The following is a 22,104-nucleotide window of genomic DNA, read 5'->3' on the forward strand; positions in this document are numbered from 1 at the left end:
CGGCTACAAACGCAGTTAAGGTGATGAGTAGACTGAAGTTAGCCTCAGGTGGTTGTGCTGTGGGATGTGTTTCCCATGCATTTATTTATTTGTGGCGCTCGCCACAATATCAAAACTGACCGATTTTCCAAAAGGCTTCGTTGAATAAACATGAGCACGTACTGCACATTTAAAAATCAGGCGCGGGTGTTTTTATATCACTGTATTTCTGAAGGAAGACTATCTTTAGAAAATTTTCAATGTCATTTTCATTTAATCTTTCATGTTATATGCCTGCTAAAGCAGAGTTTGTGAGCTCAGCGCTGCTTTGTGTACAGCTGTTACCGGGGAAATTTTTTTCATGAGGCAGATGTGTGTGTGTGTGTGTGTGTGTTCGTTCGCCTGATCGGGAAGTGGCAGTGACAGAAGCGGTGACATTTTAAGATAAAGTTTGAAAGAAGTAAAGCCTGTGTTAATGCTATTGAGTAGGCTAATATGGCCAAAGAAGATATTTTGTTTTATAAATAAACGTTCATTTAAAAGCAGCCCACAATCAGCAATACGGCTCAGACGAGGTTTTGTTCCGTCCTCCATGCTGTGCCAACTCACAAAAGACTATTTTTAGCCAAGCAGTGCGGAGAGCCGCTTCAGAAACATGCCGCGGCTGCAGTATAAACACAAGCACTGACTAGAGCGGCCGCGATCAGCTCCGGTTCCCGTGGAGCCGTAACGCGCCGCAGATGTGTGCAGTGAGGCGCAGATCAGCTCTAACGTCACTGAATCTGCTGTTAAAAATGAACCATCCATTCATCACCAGGCAAAACATACGCGACAAATAGCGAATTTTTCATTGTTTCTCGAAAACGTCATAGCATTTCCACACCGGTGATGACATGACTGTGGCTTAAAATCATTTACGTCCCCACAATCAAATTGCGATCGGTTCGTGAGATCTGCCAAATAGTGAGTACCGATTGAGTCATGAAATGTGATTATCAGCCGATACCGATCTCTGGCCGATTGATGGGAGCATCCCTATGTTTAACAGCAGAATTTGACTACTGAAGATTATATTCATTTTTTATTTGATTGTGTCATTCACACTGCTTCATGGGATTGTAGTTCGTTCCCTTACTAAAGACATTAAGTACACAGCCTTGTACCTTTGTATTTTTGCAATATTTAAAATAATTTTTGCTTTAAATAAAAAACTGTGTAATGCTGTGATTCACCTTGCAGCTGGCTTGCTTAGTTCATGGCTCATAATGCTTTAACAAAGACTTTTTTTAAATCCCTATGGGGAAAATGAATGGGGAAAAAAGCTTCCAGAACCAATGTTGGAATTTCCCCCTTAACAATTGTTGCTTGGAAAATGTGGATATATGAGGTAGCATCATTTTAAAACTGTTATTATTGGCACTATCAAAGTCATTTTTATAATGAGTATGGTTTTTTATAGTTATGCCATGCTTTAAAATATTTTATAAAATTTGATTGAAACTGAAAAAAGAAAAGAAAATCCTTATCCTTAATCCTTATGCAGTAAAAATAATTACTTTGAATATGATTGTGAACAGTCAATAACAGCCATAAAAAAGGTTGAGAACCACTGCCCTATATAATTAGGCTAGTTTAGGACCACTTTTCATGTTGGTCATAAGTGGGCGGGACTTGGGACCAGACGTTATGCCGCAAGTCAAATGTCTACCTGCATAATAACAAAGCTGTTTTGTAATACAGACCTAGTGTAAACCCGCTATGACTTCCTAGCGTTGTGGTTCCTCAGTCCACCCTGCATCCTCTGCCTCATCATCACTATTTTCAGCACATCTGGTCACACACTTCCCTGCGGAACGAGCTGTCAGCTGAACAGCTACAAGCCCTAACCTGCATGACTCAGCCTGGGAATCCTTTCGAAATTTCATATCCTGCTTTTGGTTTTGTGTTTAATGAGTATACTTGATGAATGTAGTGAGTGTTTCAGTGAGGAAATCCATGCACATAGATTTGAGGAAGAAAGAGGCACTGATACTCAGACAGAGGGAGGTGACAGGGAAATGTGTACATGTTTGAGGTAGCAGACCTTGGGAATGTATGTAGAGTGGTCTGAGCTGCTCTGTGCAGCTGTGTCCTTCACTCACCCTCACTGATCAGAGACCCTACATTTCTTTCAAGTGCATCATGTATTCACCATGAGCTTTTTGAGTTTTTTTTTTTTTTTTTGAAACTGGAACAGACACAAGGGCAGACCCACTTCAGTCAGTGAGAGAAAACGGTTGGAAACTGCACAGTGTCTGTATGTCAGTGGTCATGTGTTTGTGGGCAGGGCAATTACAGTCGTAATTTCCAAACAAAATGTTATCATCAGAAATTCACATACCCTTTTGCATGAGAGCCAGTGCTCAGTCAGTCATGAGTTCTGTGAACCTCTTTTAGAACTAGAACTTCAGAACATTCAGATCCATTTTTACTAGTGAATTGACAGCCAAACCATGACATAACCGACTGTTACTGCTTAACCTGCCCACAAATAAACATGCATCAGTCTTAGTTTATTTTATTTGTATGTATTTATTTTTTTTTATTGCCTTGCTTAATCTTTTTTTTTTTTCACATTTATTAAGCAGCACAACTGTTTTCAACATTGATAATAATAAGAAATGTTTCTTGAGCACCAGTTTAGCATATTAGAATGATTTCTGCAGGATCACGTGACACTGAAAACTGGAGTAATGGTCAGCTTTGCCATCACAGGAATAATTTATATATTGAAATAGAAAACGGTTATTTTAAATTGTAATATTTTTTTCTGTATTTTTGATCACATCAATGTAGCCTTGGTGAGCATTAGCAACTTGAAAAGTAGAACTTACTGACCCCAAACCTTTGAATAATATATTTGTAAATAAAATAATTTTATTTCAGATAAAATATATAGTGGCTCTGCAACACAACAGAAATGTTGCCCATCAACTGAATGAAGGAATTACATTGAATACTTTCAGTATTGATAGCTTCATTGATAGGAAGTTAGTTTTTTTTTTTTGCATTGGCCTAGCCAAATTTAGTTGTTTTTTTGTTTTGAAAACATTTCTAGTGATTTCATTTATCATGCTTCCTGGATAATGGCATTAGTGGTTCTTGGATTGAAACCAGCAGGTTCAAGGGGCAAATGCAGGCTGATTTTTCTGGCTTAGAATGACCTTTTACATTAGCATGTGTAACAGTGCCAGATTGGGTGGAAAAGGGAGGGAATTTGTGCTTTTTAGATCCACAATTTTACGGTATTAATCAGTTGTTATGAACGTTGGTGTGCTTAAAGAAAATGAGTAAATATTTGCGAGGTTAAGAAAATAATGAATGAAAAGAGGCTTTATGCTTTAAAGTATAATTCATTTCTAATTCAGTGTGATGTAGGTGTAGAAATCTCACTTCTGTGTATAAATGAGTCTCCCAGTATACAATATGAAAGTGTTAAAAAGTCTCACTTAGTCTCATCCATCTTTGTGTGCATTTATTACGTGTGCTAAGACCTCTTTCCCATGTGCATTGGCAGAACTCTTTGACACGCAGCGCGCCCCTCGTTAGTGAAGCTCAGGGCCGTAGTGGTGCTCGCTTCCACACCTCCTACGACAAGAGGTACGTCATCAAAACCATAAGCAGCGAGGACGTGGCTGAGATGCACAACATCCTCAAAAAGTACCACCAGGTGCGACACAAGCTCATACATTCCCCATGCAAGTGGTGTATACCTTTAATTGATGTTTTACCCATAATTTGTACATTTACTTACACATTTCTAGTGAGCTGGATGGTTATAATGTCTTTTTTCGCTGCAGTATATAGTGGAATGTCATGGTACCACACTGCTGCCACAGTTTTTAGGCATGTACCGCCTCACTGTAGACGGAGATGAGACTTATATGATAGTCACACGCAACGTGTTCAGTCACCGGTTGTCTGTGTATAAGAAATATGACCTGAAGGTAAGGATTATGAAAAATGGCAGGCCAAGTCAAACCAGAGGATGATTATGATATGGTTTGACATGTTTCAATTTTTCTTCACTGTAGGGATCTACTGTTGCCAGAGAGGCAAGTGACAAAGAAAAGGTCAGTTTCACCCTCAAACACAAAATTGATGTGAAAGTTTCAAATTTTCACTTGTATTGCTTTTCCGATCATCTTTTGTCAGTTTTTTGTGTGTCAAGTGTATTGTATGTCAGGTCTCTTTACTTGTGTGTTTGAAGATGGTTCATTCTGTAGTGGCTAATCATTTTTCACTTCAAGCACCTTAATTTACTGTGAAGCAGAGTGCGAGTATGAGAGTGAGGCGTGCTGGATTTAGAGCGTCTGTGTGATTATCGGGTGCACAGATGTAGATCTATCCTATACTTAGGGTGTCAAGGTGAAGCAGAGTCCATGGTGCTTTTTTAAGATATGGAGATTAAGGCAAGAGACTGTAAGCTTCAGTAGCATCAACATTGGCACCGTAAATAAAATGGATGATTTAATGACAGTGGTTGGAATGTTTGCCTGCTAGTCATCACAAGGTACTAGAACTTAACAAAGAAGAAATAAGTTAGCTATGAATGCTTGTAATTTCACATGTCTACATTTCACATTTCTGCTTGCATATTATTAAGTATTATTTTGCATAGTCATGTATGGTGTATTTTATTTTCAACACAAAAATGTGTGTGCATATATAGTAATAAGTATAAGTAATCCTACTTAGATAAGTTAAAGTGCCCCCATTAGGCCATTTCGAATATTGCCTTTCATGCAGTGTAATGTAGCTGTATGTAAATATAAACAATCTGCAATGTTGTAAAGCTGAAAGTGCAAGATAAGTAAAGTTATTGTCTCCCAAAAGAAAGAATTGACTCTGAACAGCCTGAAGTCTTTAGTCATTCGAATCCCACTTCCGTGACGGCTACACGTCACAGGGTAACACATTTGCATAATGCCCGCCTATGTTCTACTTTGGCCGGCCGCGAACAACTTGACGCGCTCACAAACATGTCATTTTACTGACAACTGCTTCTTTAATCTCGGGGAGTTCAACGCGGAATTCACAAAACACTTGCTCTTGAAATATGGCTCAGTACCCAGTTTATTTGGACTAGCTGGCTCCACTGAATCACAACCTGTAAGTAGGGCTGGGTGATATGGCCAAAAAAATTATCACGATAATTTTTTTCATATCTGTCGATATTGATAATTATCACGATAAATGTCCAATCTTTATTTCTTTCAAGTTTAAAGCCAGATTTTTGCTATACAGTGAAAGTTGTATAAACCAGACCATTAATTTTCCTTAAAATAAATATCTAAATAGAAAAAATAATTTCTTAGTTTCTGCGTATTCTAACGAGTGATATTGTTTCAAATCAAGAAACAGGTTTGGGTTGCCTGATAATATTAATAATAATAATAATATCACTTTTTTGTCTCTTAGTATAGTTTGATAGTAGCTTGAGTTAGGATGCAGAGGTAAATTTTTGTTCATTATCAAAATCAGTAACATCTGTAAAAATTGTAGCAACCCTAAATTTTATATGGTTACATTTATTCTGACCGTTTTTTTTTTAATTAAGCATTGGTCTTCCATAGTATCATACATTTAAATCATGATAAACAGTTAAAACCACACATATAGCACCTCAGTACCGTGGTAAAATATAACTATATGGTTTTTAGGTAGCCTGTATGAAAAACAGTAGTCTAAAAACATTCAGTATAAATGCACACATGCTATAGCTTAATCATAAATACATACTATAATTATATACCATTACTCCTGTAATAAAATTTAATGTGAATATTCCACATTTGTGCCCACATTTGCGCCACAATACCATGGTGCAGTGAGTGTTACTACAGTAAATACATGGTAAATGATGGCGATGTGTAGATTTGAAAAGCCTTCTGCCTGTCTCGTTTGTTGCACACAGTGTTTCTCCTGTTTGGCTTTAAACTAGTTTAAATCACTGAGTTATTTGTGTTCATCGCTGAATTCAAGCGCTTCACACTGGATCTCACAGCGCTGCTAAGAGTGCGCGTGAGCGAGTAAACGCATCTGCTCTAGTGTTGGGTCATTCTTGAATGATTCGTTCATTTTGAATGAATCTTTAATGTGACTTGGGAAGAACGAGTCGTCTTGGGGAGGGATTCGTTCAGTCGCGCATGCGCCACATCCTATAGGTTCTGTACTGGAATTAGTCAAGTAGTTCACCTGTTTCGAGTCTTCGGGTTTTTCCGAGTCGTTCGTTCATCACATGACAGCCCCATAAGTTTAACCAATGCAGTCTGAGCTGGAAAGAGAATTGATTAGTTCATCTCTCGAGTCTTCGGGTTTGAGTCGTTCATTCATCATGTGACAGCCCCATAAGCCCAAACCCGAAGACTTGTCAGATAAGAGGTGAGGTGAGCTAATCATAGACTGAAGACCCAGGTAAACAATGAATTAATCTTTTCTGTTTCTTATAGCAGTTTTGTATTGTTTGTAGTGTGATCAATGTTTGCGTTAGTAGTAGACGTATTAGAGTAACACGTAACATTTTAATAATATTTTGCTAAAATGAACAATATGACTCGAAAAAAAAATTTATTTTGCTGAACGAGACTCAAAGGTCCGAGTTGGTAAAATGATCCGAACTTCTGCTCTAGTGAGCTTGCGCCACGCGGCCATTTTGAATATTGGTCCGAGCGGATAAACGGTCCATGTGGCGCGATTCAAATGAGTCGCACTGTTTCGTTCTGCTTTTGGCACATAAACGTTATATCGAACATTTATCGAACTCTTCATATCGTTTTATCGAGGAAAATTATATTGCGATAATTATTGTTATTGAATTATCGCTCAGCCCTACCTGTAAGTATGATAAATATAGATATTTATATTTTCTATTTATATATATTGTGTGTTCAAAATACAGAACTATGACGCATATAGTTTTTGACACACTCTGTACGCGGTAGACTGACCACAACAGACTGGACCATCTGACCAATCAGAGCAGAGTAGGCTTACGGAAAGGAGGGTTTTAAGAGAGACTGAATCTTAGAACTGCTTCGAACGAATCGTTTGAGAATCGCTGGAAAATTAGGTGATATTAAATGCATATTTTGAGAAAATGAAAGTGTTGTGTGACCTTGCATGCATGTAAACCTATTGTAAGAGACTCCCAAAACAATATTAGGAACCTTAAAAATGCCACAATAGGGGCACTTTAAAGTTCTCTTGAGTTATCAGATGGTCCTCTGGTGATTTGAGGGGCATGAGGTTTTTTTTCTTATTATTTTTCAGTGATTACACTGACGAAAAAAAACTATTATAATTAAATTATACAAACTAAATTTAAATTATATAATTAAATAGTATCAACTATTATCAATTAAATATAATATTTAATAGTTATATTATAATAATATATATTCTGAAAACTAGTCTTATGACAATTTTGCATCTCAAGTAAATTTATCTTGTTGTTAAAGGGATTGTTCACCCAAAAATTAATATTACCCCATGATTTACTCACCCTCAAGGCATCCTAGTTGTATATGACTTTCTTCTTTCAGACGAATACAATCGGAGTTATATTTAAAAAAATGTCCTTGCTTTTCCAGGCTTTATATAATGGCAGTGAATGGGTGTTCATATTCAAAAGTCCAATAACAGAAGTCCATCCATCATAAAAAAGTGCTCCACATGGCTCCGGGGGGTTAATAAATGCCTCCTGATTGAATCTATGCGTTTTGTAAGAAAAATATACATATAAAACTTTATAAATGGTAATCTCTAGCTTCTGTTAACTGTCGTACTCACGTTCACAAGAGAATGACGTTCCGGTGCATGATGTAGGATTTAGGCAGAGCGTAAGACCAAAATGCTGATTAGAGAAATTATTTTTTTTTATTATAAAATTATCTCTCATCTCTCATCTGTCACGTAGATTAGATTTATAGTCCTTTTCTCTCATATCTGTTTTTTCCCCCCATTTTTTTCTTGAATGTCTGAATAAATTTCGACCCTGTTGCCAAACGTAGCTTTGTAAATGACTGTTAAAACTTTTCAAATTTAAGGTCACCGACCATTACTGTCAGCCCTGTGCCCTATTATTATTCTCACAATGACTTGAATCATAGAGATACTTTTGTGGGATTGTGCCGATGGACGATAGTAATCGCATGTGGCTGATGCCTTTGACAATAGCAAGACGATTATTATTATTACTATTATTATTATTATTATTAGGCTAGTAATACTATTTAATTAATATTAGGACTTATTTGTTCCATCAAATTTCTTTGTCCGTGTTTTTAGTGTTACGCGTTATAACAAATTGCACACGATTCCGTTGAGTTTTTGAATGCAGCGGCCAATCACAGGAGTTTTGTTGTTCAGTGCGCGCTCACTCCCTCGCAAATTCTCTCATTATAAACAACAACTTGCAGATGCACATGCAATGTAAGTAAGAGATTTATTCGTCATAGAATCACTTCATAAATAAACAGCACTAGAAACTGCGAGCATACATCGTCAGTTAAGTCACGAAATTACCAAAATGGCGATTAAATTTCCACATAGCATGGCAAATTTTCCATGAATTTTCTCTTTAAGTAAAAAAGAAAAAAAAAGAAGAAAAAAATGCAGATGTTCTTTAAAATCAATTTTACTATATAAAAATATTAATAATTTTGAGGCCAATTATATATATATATATATTCAAATTACCTAACTAAAAAGTGTGCAATAGTACATGTGTTTGAAAATAAAAATGAAAAAAAAGTGTGTTCTACTGTCTGGGGTCTGCCATCAGGAGTTAAAGGGGATGTTTATGTGACACACTTTTTTTTTCTCTTGTTTTTACTTTTCACTTTTTTCCCTATGGTATTAAAGAAGGGGGAAGGGGGTTCAAACCTTTGTCACTTTTTTCACTCCTTATGAGTTTATATCCTTCCATGCACAAGCTAGTAATGGGCTTTTGGTCATTGACTTGCAGAAAGTTTTCTGCGCAAGTTAGTGTTAGAGGCTACTAGAATACAGGGGGGCGCCGACACTGATCTTGCATACCCCTCGGCAAATGTGCAGTTGCGCCCCTGCTTAGTTTTACCATCAGTTCAAGCCCGAATGCTTGTGACAGACACAGTGATGATGCTCGTATATATTTGCAGTACACAAGCTGTAAGAAAGCTGACTCCACTGTGATGTGACCCTGTCTCTCTCACGCACACACACACACACACGCAGCGATACTCTACACAGCACAAAACTCCGCATTTGAACAGTCAATAGCAAATACTTAAAGGTGCTGTATGTAGGATTGACACGAGTGGTTGAACTAGGTATTGCAGTCCAAATTCAAAATATTGGAGAGGGTTTTTTTCACCCGGTCCCTCCTCCTCAGACTTGACACACACACAGGTTGTCAGACTGGCGACACCAACAGGAACGAGCGCATCTGACGATGGAAAGCATCTCCAATATTTATTCTGCTTTTATTATACCGTTGTTGATCATAAAGTTTTTTGGATGGATGTTGAGGCTTTTGAGGATGGGCAGAAAGTTCTATTTACCACTCTGACCCCTTTCGTTTGCCAGCTTCCATGACTGAAATGAAATACGCTGTGTTTCCCGCCAACTGGTAACCCAGGGTGCCGAAATACAATTGGGTAAACTGGCAGTGGGCGGGTTTCACAAACCAAAACAGAGACCGACATTCCGGCCCGGAACACACATTTTCAAAGGAGAATAACAGTCTGTAGCATTGTTTTTCAGATAAACAAATGCTACAGCATGTAGCATGTTTCTGAAATATCTGCTTAGCATGTTTCTGAAATATCTGCAAACATATTATGGTAGTTTTATGCTTTAGTAGAGTCAAAAACGTACATACAGCACCTTTAAAATATTAAGAAAACATACTTACAGTAGCTGAATCAGAATAAGCGGCAGATTGTCGTAGCAAAGTTTTTTAGAAATAGCCTTTGGACAGCCAGCCTTGTAGGCTACTCTCCTAGGTTCACAAAACTGTCGTCCATAAATTGCGTTGCACAAATTCGAACATCTGGGTTGTGCTGTTCTGTTGTAAATAAATCTTAACCAATGATTCCTCATTGCATCTACTTTCGGAAGACCAAATAAAGGGCTTTTGCTTTTGCACTGAAATACACAGCGTCTCCCTGACACGGCTGCATCAACACTACTGCTGTTCCTGAAACCACGCCTTCTTTCTTAAATATTTCCACATAAGTGTGTTCTACTGTCTGGGGTCTGCCATCAGGAGTTAAAGGGGATGTTTATGTGACACACTTTTTTTTTCTCTTGTTTTTACTTTTCACTTTTTTCCCTATGGTATTAAAGAAGGGGGAAGGGGGTTCAAACCTTTGTCACTTTTTTCACTCCTTATGAGTTTATATCCTTCCATGCACAAGCTAGTAATGGGCTTTTGGTCATTGACTTGCAGAAAGTTTTCTGCGCAAGTTAGTGTTAGAGGCTACTAGAATACAGGGGGGCGCCGACACTGATCTTGCATACCCCTCGGCAAATGTGCAGTTGCGCCCCTGCTTAGTTTTACCATCAGTTCAAGCCCGAATGCTTGTGACAGACACAGTGATGATGCTCGTATATATTTGCAGTACACAAGCTGTAAGAAAGCTGACTCCACTGTGATGTGACCCTGTCTCTCTCACGCACACACACACACACACGCAGCGATACTCTACACAGCACAAAACTCCGCATTTGAACAGTCAATAGCAAATACTTAAAGGTGCTGTATGTAGGATTGACACGAGTGGTTGAACTAGGTATTGCAGTCCAAATTCAAAATATTGGAGAGGGTTTTTTTCACCCGGTCCCTCCTCCTCAGACTTGACACACACACAGGTTGTCAGACTGGCGACACCAACAGGAACGAGCGCATCTGACGATGGAAAGCATCTCCAATATTTATTCTGCTTTTATTATACCGTTGTTGATCATAAAGTTTTTTGGATGGATGTTGAGGCTTTTGAGGATGGGCAGAAAGTTCTATTTACCACTCTGACCCCTTTCGTTTGCCAGCTTCCATGACTGAAATGAAATACGCTGTGTTTCCCGCCAACTGGTAACCCAGGGTGCCGACACACAATTGGGTAAACTGGCAGTGGGCGGGTTTCACAAACCAAAACAGAGACCGACATTCCGGCCCGGAACACACATTTTCAAAGGAGAATAACAGTCTGTAGCATTGTTTTTCAGATAAACAAATGCTACAGCATGTAGCATGTTTCTGAAATATCTGCTTAGCATGTTTCTGAAATATCTGCAAACATATTATGGTAGTTTTATGCTTTAGTAGAGTCAAAAACGTACATACAGCACCTTTAAAATATTAAGAAAACATACTTACAGTAGCTGAATCAGAATAAGCGGCAGATTGTCGTAGCAAAGTTTTTTAGAAATAGCCTTTGGACAGCCAGCCTTGTAGGCTACTCTCCTAGGTTCACAAAACTGTCGTCCATAAATTGCGTTGCACAAATTCGAACATCTGGGTTGTGCTGTTCTGTTGTAAATAAATCTTAACCAATGATTCCTCATTGCATCTACTTTCGGAAGACCAAATAAAGGGCTTTTGCTTTTGCACTGAAATACACAGCGTCTCCCTGACACGGCTGCATCAACACTACTGCTGTTCCTGAAACCACGCCTTCTTTCTTAAATATTTCCACATCGTGAGGCGTTTTAGCCCTGGATCAGCCTTCTCTTTTAGATAGACTAAATCCTTTTGTGGGAGACTTTGAGCTTTGTAACTCTGCAGATCTTATACATACACAAATAACTACATAACACACTAAAGAAAAGGAAAAATAGAAATTGCATCATATGAACCCTTTAAAAATATGTTATGACGTGACATCCATATGCTACTTGACGAAAAAGATATAATGTGTGGTTAATAGATTACACTAACATTAGGCTGCTTTTAGCCTTTTACCCTGGGGTCCTGGGGTTGTCCAGCTTTGAAACTAAGTAAGTAAATAAAAATAGTAGATTTAAATGGGGTTTTTTTCTGCTGTTTTAATGTTTTAATAACATGAAAATAGCAGTAGAAGCTGGCATGGCATTAAGAAACAAATGAACTATGCTGGCATATACTATGTAATTCAATCCTCCAGCAGGTTAAAAATGTCTCCTTTCGCTCCATGGCTGCCTAGACTCTAAGGAAATAAAAGGTACGAAGCTGGCACACTAAAAACTAAAACTAAAAGGTACATCTTTGTACCTTATTCACCCATATTAATACCTTAAAGATGCATATTAGTACTTTAAAATTACATTTGAATACTTTACATATTAGTGCCTTTTGAAGGGTACTGCCCCAATGGCACTTTTGTACCTTTTTTTGCAAGTCTATTACTTCGCTTTTAAAGTAAAATGGCATTCGAAAGTCATTTTACTTTAATAATGTGACACATTTCTGAGTGAAACAGGATATTCAATGTATTTTATTTGTCAGGACATGGTTAGCTCATTAAAAAATTGGGCTATTTGACATGTGTTTGGAGAGTAGAGGTTAAAGAAAATAAGGAATGTGTATTAATCTTTAATGGATGCAAACCATTTCATCAGTGCCCTCCCATAGATATCTGTTTACCTACGGTGCTTTCCTTGACCAAACCTATTCCTATTGCTCTTCAACCCACCAAAAGGGCGCGCTTTTGCTATCTATTACCAAGATTTCGCAATAATATGATAGGTGTGTTTGCTTTTGAAAGTTGGGAAATCTGCAAATGGTTGTTAAAGTCCATTAATAAGGGTTTTTACTGGAGTCTGGAGTAAGGATACCAAATAAGTTAATTACACATAATTTTGGATGGATGTTGAGGCTTTTGAGGATGGGCAGAAAGTTCTATTTACCAATCTGACCCCTTTCGTTTGCCAGCTTCCATGACTGAAATGAAATACGCTGTGTTTCCCGCCAACTGGTAACCCAGGGTGCCGAAATACAATTGGGTAAACTGGCAGTGGGCGGGTTTCACAAACCAAAACAGAGACCGACATTCCGGCCCGGAACACACATTTTCAAAGGAGAATAACAGTCTGTAGCATTGTTTTTCAGATAAACAAATGCTACAGCATGTAGCATGTTTCTGAAATATCTGCTTAGCATGTTTCTGAAATATCTGCAAACATATTATGGTAGTTTTATGCTTTAGTAGAGTCAAAAACGTACATACAGCACCTTTAAAATATTAAGAAAACATACTTACAGTAGCTGAATCAGAATAAGCGGCAGATTGTCGTAGCAAAGTTTTTTAGAAATAGCCTTTGGACAGCCAGCCTTGTAGGCTACTCTCCTAGGTTCACAAAACTGTCGTCCATAAATTGCGTTGCACAAATTCGAACATCTGGGTTGTGCTGTTCTGTTGTAAATAAATCTTAACCAATGATTCCTCATTGCATCTACTTTCGGAAGACCAAATAAAGGGCTTTTGCTTTTGCACTGAAATACACAGCGTCTCCCTGACACGGCTGCATCAACACTACTGCTGTTCCTGAAACCACGCCTTCTTTCTTAAATATTTCCACATCGTGAGGCGTTTTAGCCCTGGATCAGCCTTCTCTTTTAGATAGACTAAATCCTTTTGTGGGAGACTTTGAGCTTTGTAACTCTGCAGATCTTATACATACACAAATAACTACATAACACACTAAAGAAAAGGAAAAATAGAAATTGCATCATATGAACCCTTTAAAAATATGTTATGACGTGACATCCATATGCTACTTGACGAAAAAGATATAATGTGTGGTTAATAGATTACACTAACATTAGGCTGCTTTTAGCCTTTTACCCTGGGGTTGGTTCACTCTCCAGCTTTGAAACTAAGTAAGTAAATAAAAATAGTAGATTTAAATGGGGTTTTTTTCTGCTGTTTTAATATGTTTTCAACATGAAAATAGCAGTAGAAGCTGGCATGGCATTAAGAAACAAATGAACTATGCTGGCATATACTATGTAATTCAATCCTCCAGCAGGTTAAAAATGTCTCCTTTCGCTCCATGGCTGCCTAGACTCTAAGGAAATAAAAGGTACGAAGCTGGCACACTAAAAACTAAAACTAAAAGGTACATCTTTGTACCTTATTCACCCATATTAATACCTTAAAGATGCATATTAGTACTTTAAAATTACATTTGAATACTTTACATATTAGTGCCTTTTGAAGGGTACTGCCCCAATGGCACTTTTGTACCTTTTTTTGCAAGTCTATTACTTCGCTTTTAAAGTAAAATGGCATTCGAAAGTCATTTTACTTTAATAATGTGACACATTTCTGAGTGAAACAGGATATTCAATGTATTTTATTTGTCAGGACATGGTTAGCTCATTAAAAAATTGGGCTATTTGACATGTGTTTGGAGAGTAGAGGTTAAAGAAAATAAGGAATGTGTATTAATCTTTAATGGATGCAAACCATTTCATCAGTGCCCTCCCATAGATATCTGTTTACCTACGGTGCTTTCCTTGACCAAACCTATTCCTATTGCTCTTCAACCCACCAAAAGGGCGTGCTTTTGCTATCTATTACCAAGATTTCGCAATAATATGATAGGTGTGTTTGCTTTTGAAAGTTGGGAAATCTGCAAATGGTTGTTAAAGTCCATTAATAAGGGTTTTTACTGGAGTCTGGAGTAAGGATACCAAATAAGTTAATTACACATAATTGCCGGAGTCGGTTCATTCTGGTGGTTTAAATAACCCCAGAGGAAATATTTTCACCTGCATTCCTTTTCAATAGTTCAAACAAGCCATACAAATGTATTACCTAATTACTGAATAGTGAGTAATTACTTTAAGCTGAGTTCATATTGAGTTGTGCCGGATTTTTGTGATGTCAATGCATTGTAGTTACATAAATCATAAATGCTGTATATGAAAGCTCATTTCTTTTGTAGGCCGTTCTGAATATCTCTAAACACAAATGTAGATCAGCTAGTTAGGTTATTGCCTGGTTTGTTCATTTGAGGGTCCCTTGACGCTACATGCAGGTTTTTTCTTATGAATCTAGAGCACCCCCTGCTGCGCTGTGTGATATTACATGACATGACTAGCATGTCAGGACCTGAATTCATTTTCATGTTAATGATCAACCTTTTTGAAGCCCTTAAAACAGTCTGCAAGTGTAAGTGAGCATTTTTAGCACTCTAAAATGTTGTTTCCCTCTTTTCCACCAGGCTAAAGAACTCCCCACGTACAAAGACAATGACTTTATCAACGATGGACAGAAAATATACATTGATGAGGAGAGTAAGAAGACCTTCCTTGATAAGCTACGAAAGGACGTGGAGGTAAATGATTTAGAAGAATTCACTTTTTCACTCTGTCTGCGTGGTACGGATAGAATGACTCATTTATCTTGAATACTCACTTAGTCCCTTCCTCTTCCTCCCTCATATCTCGGTCTAGTTCCTTGCTTTGCTGAAGTTGATGGACTACAGCCTTCTGGTTGGGATCCATGACGTGGAAAGGGCAGAACAAGAGGAGGTGGAGAGTGAGGATAATGAGGGAGAAGAGGAAGGAGAGAGTGATGGAGGGATTGTCGGCACTCCTCCTGACAGTCCCAGTAACACTCTGGACAGCGCTAAACCACTCTCACCGGGAGACTTTGACCCCAGTATTGACGTCTATGCCATCAAAAGCCATGACAGTGAGTGGAGCAGGAAACATGTGTGTCGTCTTATTGAAATGGGTCCTGTGCGTATATATTTATACACTTTTGAACATATATACTAAGTCTTTCATGGAATTCAGTTATTTATGAGACGAGGCTTCCCTGCCAAACACAGAATTTTCCGGGTTTCTGCATTTTTACTTTTATACGCTGGGGGAGATTCTGAATGAGTCCAGAATCTCCCAATCAAAAACACAGGCGAGGAAGACGCAGAAACGAGCAATCTCATATATAAGCAGATGCATATGAAAAATAATGTGATCATCGATCTGCCTAATGTTACAGAGTGAAATGTAGATCCAGGAAGTGGTTTATGACTGTGCAAGCTTGGGGGGGTGCTGATGGAAGCGATCTACTGCATCTTTGCTTTGATCATCGTATTGAATATGATCCAGATATACACTCTAAAAAATGCTGGGTTAAAAAGGGACAAACCCAGCTATTGGGTTGTTTTGACCCAACCGTGATTTTTCTTTGCTTTTTGCTCAAAATGTTGCTTACAGTGTTCAGATATTCATATGTTCAGATATTCATACAACAAAATATTCTGGGGGCCATGAAATTTTATTGAAAATGATCAAAAATGCTGGAGTATGAAAGAGTTAAAGAACTCAAAATTGGCCCCATTTCCTCTTTTAATGTATGTCCCTGTGGTTATTGTGAACAATTCATCCATGCATGATATTCTTAAAATAAAAGCTTGTATTAAAATTTGATGTGTTTCCTCCTTGGATGATGTCATCAAGAGAGGTAGGTGGTGAAAATAATTTTTATAGTCAAACATCCCATTCTGCCTCCATTTTGGTACGAAATGGGCTCCTTCCACAATCCAATCACTTCTTGATTGATAAGCTAAGACCCATCCTACATTTTTCCTGCTGAGTATACTGTTTCTGTAATATGTCACATCATGAAAATTTGTGGTGAGCTCTGTTTTCATAAATGATTAATGTAAGTTTTTTTTCCCCCAGATTCTCCCAGAAAGGAGGTCTATTTTATGGCTGTTATTGACATCCTTCAGCATTATGATGCCAAGAAAAAGGCTGCTCATGCAGCCAAGACGGTAAAGCATGGGGTGAGTGCTTTGACTTTTACATTTAAATGTAATTTTTCTGAATATTCAGTTATATCACTGTAAAAATAATTCTGTTAAATTTACTCTAAAAAACTGTTCACCGTAAAAATACTGTGATGTGAATGTTTCCAGTATTATGGCATGGTATATTGGTGCCTGTATACAACTCATAACCATGTATTTTACTAAGTTACATAATAACCAAGTTAATATACAAAATGTGTTTTTACCTTAAAATGTACCAATAACTACCATAATAATACAGGTGGTAAAACAGAAAGCCACATGATGAATATGACCAATAGTCATGTATAGGCGGTGCACATGGTCATACATTCAAAGACAAAAAACAATCAGAGGAACACACATAATTAAAAAATAATGCAATAGACAAACTAAATAACAGAAAATGTAACACGAAACACAATGTACATGACAGATAACAAACATATGAAGAAACAAGCCTATTTAAATCAAATATAATCATATGTGATGTCACACAGGGACTTCTGGGCATGTCTTTTTACTGTTCACCATAAATTATATGACAGTACATAGTTTTTACTTCCAAAAACCATTAATTTAATTGTTTTTTACAGTGAAATTACATGTAATGTGATGTTAAACCATATACAGTTTTGCACAGTATATGGTCAATCAACAAGTTTCTTTTTCTGCAAAAATTTTTTTAAATACAAACTTGTTTGGGTTGGGCAGAAGAAACATTCTCAAATAATAAAAAAATACTTCTAGAATTACCTCTACATTTTCTAACTTGTACCAAGAGTACAGTACAGAGGGCTACTTTGCGTATTTCTCCCAAGCATCTCATTCATCATTCATGCTCTAAAGTGTATGCATGACTGAAAGCTTTTATAGCTTTTATCAAGGCATCGACCTCATGCTGTTTTCATCTTAGGCTGGGGCAGAGATTTCCACCGTGAACCCAGAGCAGTACTCGAAGAGATTCTATGATTTCATCACTATCATTCTGCCCTAGTCCGAGGCAGCTGAGCTGAGTCCACAGGGATGAAGAGGGACGCCAGCAGAGGGGTGTTGAACACTCACTCACCTGCTCTGCCACAGGGGGGCACCCCTACAGCAGCTACAACCACCATTCGTTTACATTTGGATTTTCATTTATTTGTCTTTTTGTTTTGTGGGACCATGAGACTGATGGAAAAGGACAACAGTTGTAACTTTTTTTGGGGGGGATAGGGCTTTTTACTGCTTTCTTGTGCATGCCCCTTAATCTTGTTTGTTCCATTTGATATTTTTCTTGCCTTTTAAAGTGGAAGAGGACGGAGAGAGGAAAGAGAGCTCATGTGATGGTCTGTGGCCTTAGTTAGTAGAATTAGGTCTTTGAAAAAGGAGGCCAAAATACAACTTCTCAATTGGAACTGTATGTGTTTTCTCACTGAATCATTCATCAAATCCCTAGCCGAACTCACTTCACTCAACCCTTGGCTGCCCGCTCTGCTTTACTCCAGCTTTGCAGAGAGGCACCTGAAGCACTTGACACCACGGCACCTGCTAACTCTCCTTACTCGCACAGTCTTCTTCATTATCTGGACAGACTAACCAGAAACACTCTTTGAGCCATTTACAAAAGGAGGACCCATCGCCCCCTAACTTGCCTTGTGTGGACAGACAGCTGAATCTGACTGTTTTGCATGTTCCTTCAGTGTTCTGAGGCGTTTGAAACGGTGGCGAAGGTTCCGGTATTTTTTTCGTTTGTTTTTTTTTTGGAGTTTGTTTTGCAGCAGCTTGACAGGAGAGAGAATGAAGACACTGAGGCAGCAGGATCAGTGGTTTCTCTTCAGTCATCAGTGATTTCTGTTACATTAATGATTCAATTACCATCAGCACCTTAAACTGTTGCACTTTTTATTAGGATCACTCGGTCTGTTACAAGCTGCAACGATAGCACTATGAGGTACTGTTCAACGCAGCCTTGCCGTTTCACGTGTTCTCACGCAAACGCTTGTTCTCAACAGACAAAACATAGTTTACCTCTTGCATCGTACCAGGACACACCGATTTGTGTTGTGTTTCAGTATTCCATGGAGGTTTGGGTAAGGGGTGCTTTATTGTTTTTTGTTTTTTTTTTCTTATTCATTTTTTTAAAACATTAGTTTTGTTTGAAATTGTGTATGTCTTGTGAGTTTTGTTTGAAATTTTGAACGTTCATGTTGGCAGCAAAATAGATGAAATGTTGTACATTTTGCACATGATGAATGGAACCAAAATGTTGACGGAATCCTGTTGGTTCAGCAGTGGCATTTACAAGGGAAACATGATACCTGCAACAGAGGAGAATACTTTTGTAAATGGCATTGAATTAGAAGCAGGTAATATGACTTAGAGATTAACATTTGTTTCTTAACTTTTGTAATTCAAAGATAAAAGCCTCCTCATCCTATGTTGGTTTATACTTTTTGATCACTTGCACGTTTTTACATTGAATTTTAATCCACCAGAATTTTAAAGCACCACTCCGTGATTCAGTAAAAGTGTTCTGATAAATGAAGAATGTTGCTCTTTTAAATCATACAACACAAGTACTGTGTAAAAAAAGAAAGGAAAAAGACAAAAAGATGCAAGTTGCATTATTTTTAGTGTTCAGTCTGGTTTAGTCCAGAGATGGTGTATATTCCATGCTTGGTCATATTTTTGTTTTTCCCTTGCCCTAAACCCCCACCCCAGGTCTATTTTTTAAGATGGTCCCATACCTGCTTTATACTGTGTTTTCAATGTATACACTGTGCAAGAGTCGTGCCTTTTTACTCCAAATTATTTAATTCCTTATTTTTTTATCTTTTTTCCCTCCAAACAGAAGTAAAATGTTATTTTCTAATATTAGAGTGGTTGTTGGAAAAAAAAAATCCAGATATTTTCCGTTTTTTTTTTTTTTTGGTGTGTTTTGATGTTTCAAAATGTGCTGTTGCTTCAAACGGATACAAGACATTGCATTTTCTGTTCACAACAACACTGAAAAGGTCACCATTTCTCTTTGACTGGCTAATTCTATGTGCAAAGCCTTTTGGACAAGAGTGTGCATTGTGAATTTGTTGATATGATTAGGTGTGGCTCTTGTTATAGTGTTAATTGTAAATTGTGTTCAGGCTTTCTCCAAGCATTTTTATCTGGAAGTATTATCCGATACCAATGTTACAGCGTCCTTGGTTAGTGTTTCATTTTCATAATAAACTGAGCGCTGCTTGTGCCCTTGGGAAACCATTGCACAGTGGAAAAAGAAGCATTTGTATTCTTCTCATTGGGATGAAAACAAACCCTGGTCTTCTTGGTTGTAATATTCACAACAACAAAAAAAACCACCATGAGCATGACAAAAGACTTTGATAGTGTCATCTGAGCATCGCTTCAGCTTCTGATACTGGATTCACACGCAGCGATATATACGTGAAATTCACTAAATGTGAAAAGTGCTACAACAGCTTCACTTCACGCCTTTTAAAAAAAAGCCCTCCACCATGTTCTTCATTTGCCAAAAGCATTTTTGCTCAGTGTGTTCATTGATGGATAACTCATCACTGAAGCTTTGGGGGGGATTGTGTACTTTTAGCAATTCGGTTTTTATTTTCTAAACATTTATGAATGCCGCGAACGGATGTATTTGAATATTCAGGTTTACACGCTTACTGAAAGAAAAAAAAATCCCCTCGTTTGTGACTCTTTTAATCTATATAGTGAAGGTAATAGAAGTGATGGGGAAGCGCTGGTTATCTGCATCACACTCACAGATATGAGGGTTTTTTTTTTTTGTAAAGTTGTTTGAGTAACCAAAGTGTGGCTGTCTCATGTGTTATGATGTAAACCGATATACGCTCCATTCCATAAGCATTGCTCAAAACAATAAAGCACTTTGTCTGCAATTTACGGTGCAGCGTCTCATGTTGTCTGCTCTTTTTATATAGTTTATATGGTCTTTCCTGAGTAACGCAGAGAATTGGTCATTAGAATGCATGCCATTTTACAGTTTAACACTTACATTTTACAAAAAAAAGAAAACGCACGGAATGAACCAATTATGAAATCATATACCACAGGTCTGCATATAGGCCTATGAGCAGAGTATTATTATTTGAACAAATTAAGGAGTATATGGCGTAATTGACCTTATGCAGAGTAGACGCCATATTTAGGTTAATTTATTCCCGAATGAAAAGTAGGCTGCGCGGGATCTATCTGGATCATGATCATGAAATGAACATTGAAAATGCATCTATAAAACTGGCGTCAAAATTCCGGAAAATATGTTGTGATATGGGAGTTTAACACAGTCCAGTATGTTGAGTGGTTTCATTCGCTTAAAACAATGTAAATGGCGCCTGGTACTGGTAACACCAATCTCATTCGTGCATGAACTCTCTTCTGGCTTTTGGGAGGGTAGTAATGTGTTTAAGAAGACAACAGCTGAGAGAATAGATTCTTAAGAGTTTGTTCATCTCACCATGCACCCAAGTCACAAATTCAGCACCCGATCAACAGCCATCAATATCTTATAGGTGGACACGGGAAATGGTTATAATAATTCAAAATAAATATAGCATACGCTAAACTGGAATTTGAGAACGTAAAATTCGATACATGTAGGCTATTATCTACGATTTTTAAAGGCCAGTGTCAAATGTCACATCGACGCGCCCGTTTCTTAGATAATAGACGAGTTCTAAATTCTAAATTCAGTTTCGGGAAAAAATAAAGCTCGTTAACTTAAACTTTGAGGCCTGCTCCTCGTTGTTGACGTGACAAGTAAATCCTGCATAAATAGTAAGCTGCAACTTAAATGAATCCTTCACCATTACTCAGTGTACTGTCAAATGCAAACACGAAATGTTTAATATATCATTCCTTGCTACATTTTCGTCTATTTCTTTATTAGTTTTCTCATTAATTTTTCAGTAAATTAGTTTTACTCAATAACCAGTGTTAAAATATCGATTTCACATATATTAGCTCCTGGTCATGTGGCTTCTCCTTCCTCTTCCTTCATGCATTATCTTTATTTAAAAAATAAAAAAAAGATACCAACATTTGGATGAATGGCCAACAAGGACCAGAGGGAGGACGGGAAATAGAAAAGATCAGACAGGCTAGGCTTCATTCTTTATTACCACTGTTCTGTAGGCCAATCTATTTCTGGATGACTGGACTTCCACACCAAGTACACCAAGTAAGGTTTTTATTTTTCTCGGATGAAAGCATAAGGTTAATTCTATACTTCTCCATTATTCGCCATTTTCTTTGGCTCCTTGGCAAGAGTTACATGCTTCTATTTTTCCCCAGTCCCAGGAGGAATCA

General features: G+C 37.7%; 1 protein-coding gene and 1 pseudogene across 1 annotated transcript in view; one reads left to right on the forward strand and one right to left on the reverse strand.

The window, feature by feature from the left end:
• LOC107549200 (armadillo repeat-containing protein 3-like) overlaps nucleotides 1–9,972 on the reverse strand; it is a 49,750-nt pseudogene extending 39,778 nt beyond the window's left edge.
• Nucleotides 1–19,636, forward strand: part of LOC107549201 (phosphatidylinositol 5-phosphate 4-kinase type-2 alpha) — a 53,001-nt gene extending 33,365 nt beyond the window's left edge. Inside the window, exons 4-10 of the mRNA XM_016230196.1 lie at nucleotides 3,536–3,688; nucleotides 3,819–3,965; nucleotides 4,053–4,091; nucleotides 15,208–15,321; nucleotides 15,440–15,680; nucleotides 16,676–16,779; nucleotides 17,699–19,636. Of these exons, the coding sequence (XP_016085682.1) occupies nucleotides 3,536–3,688; nucleotides 3,819–3,965; nucleotides 4,053–4,091; nucleotides 15,208–15,321; nucleotides 15,440–15,680; nucleotides 16,676–16,779; nucleotides 17,699–17,779 (879 nt within the window). The 3' untranslated portion in view covers nucleotides 17,780–19,636. The remainder of the gene's footprint in view (nucleotides 1–3,535; nucleotides 3,689–3,818; nucleotides 3,966–4,052; nucleotides 4,092–15,207; nucleotides 15,322–15,439; nucleotides 15,681–16,675; nucleotides 16,780–17,698) is intronic.
• Nucleotides 19,637–22,104: the final 2,468 nt, after the last annotated feature.

This window comes from Sinocyclocheilus grahami, unplaced genomic scaffold (genome assembly GCF_001515645.1).
Source record: "Sinocyclocheilus grahami isolate Dianchi unplaced genomic scaffold, SAMN03320097.WGS_v1.1 scaffold365.1, whole genome shotgun sequence".
Classification (NCBI taxonomy): domain Eukaryota; kingdom Metazoa; phylum Chordata; class Actinopteri; order Cypriniformes; family Cyprinidae; genus Sinocyclocheilus; species Sinocyclocheilus grahami.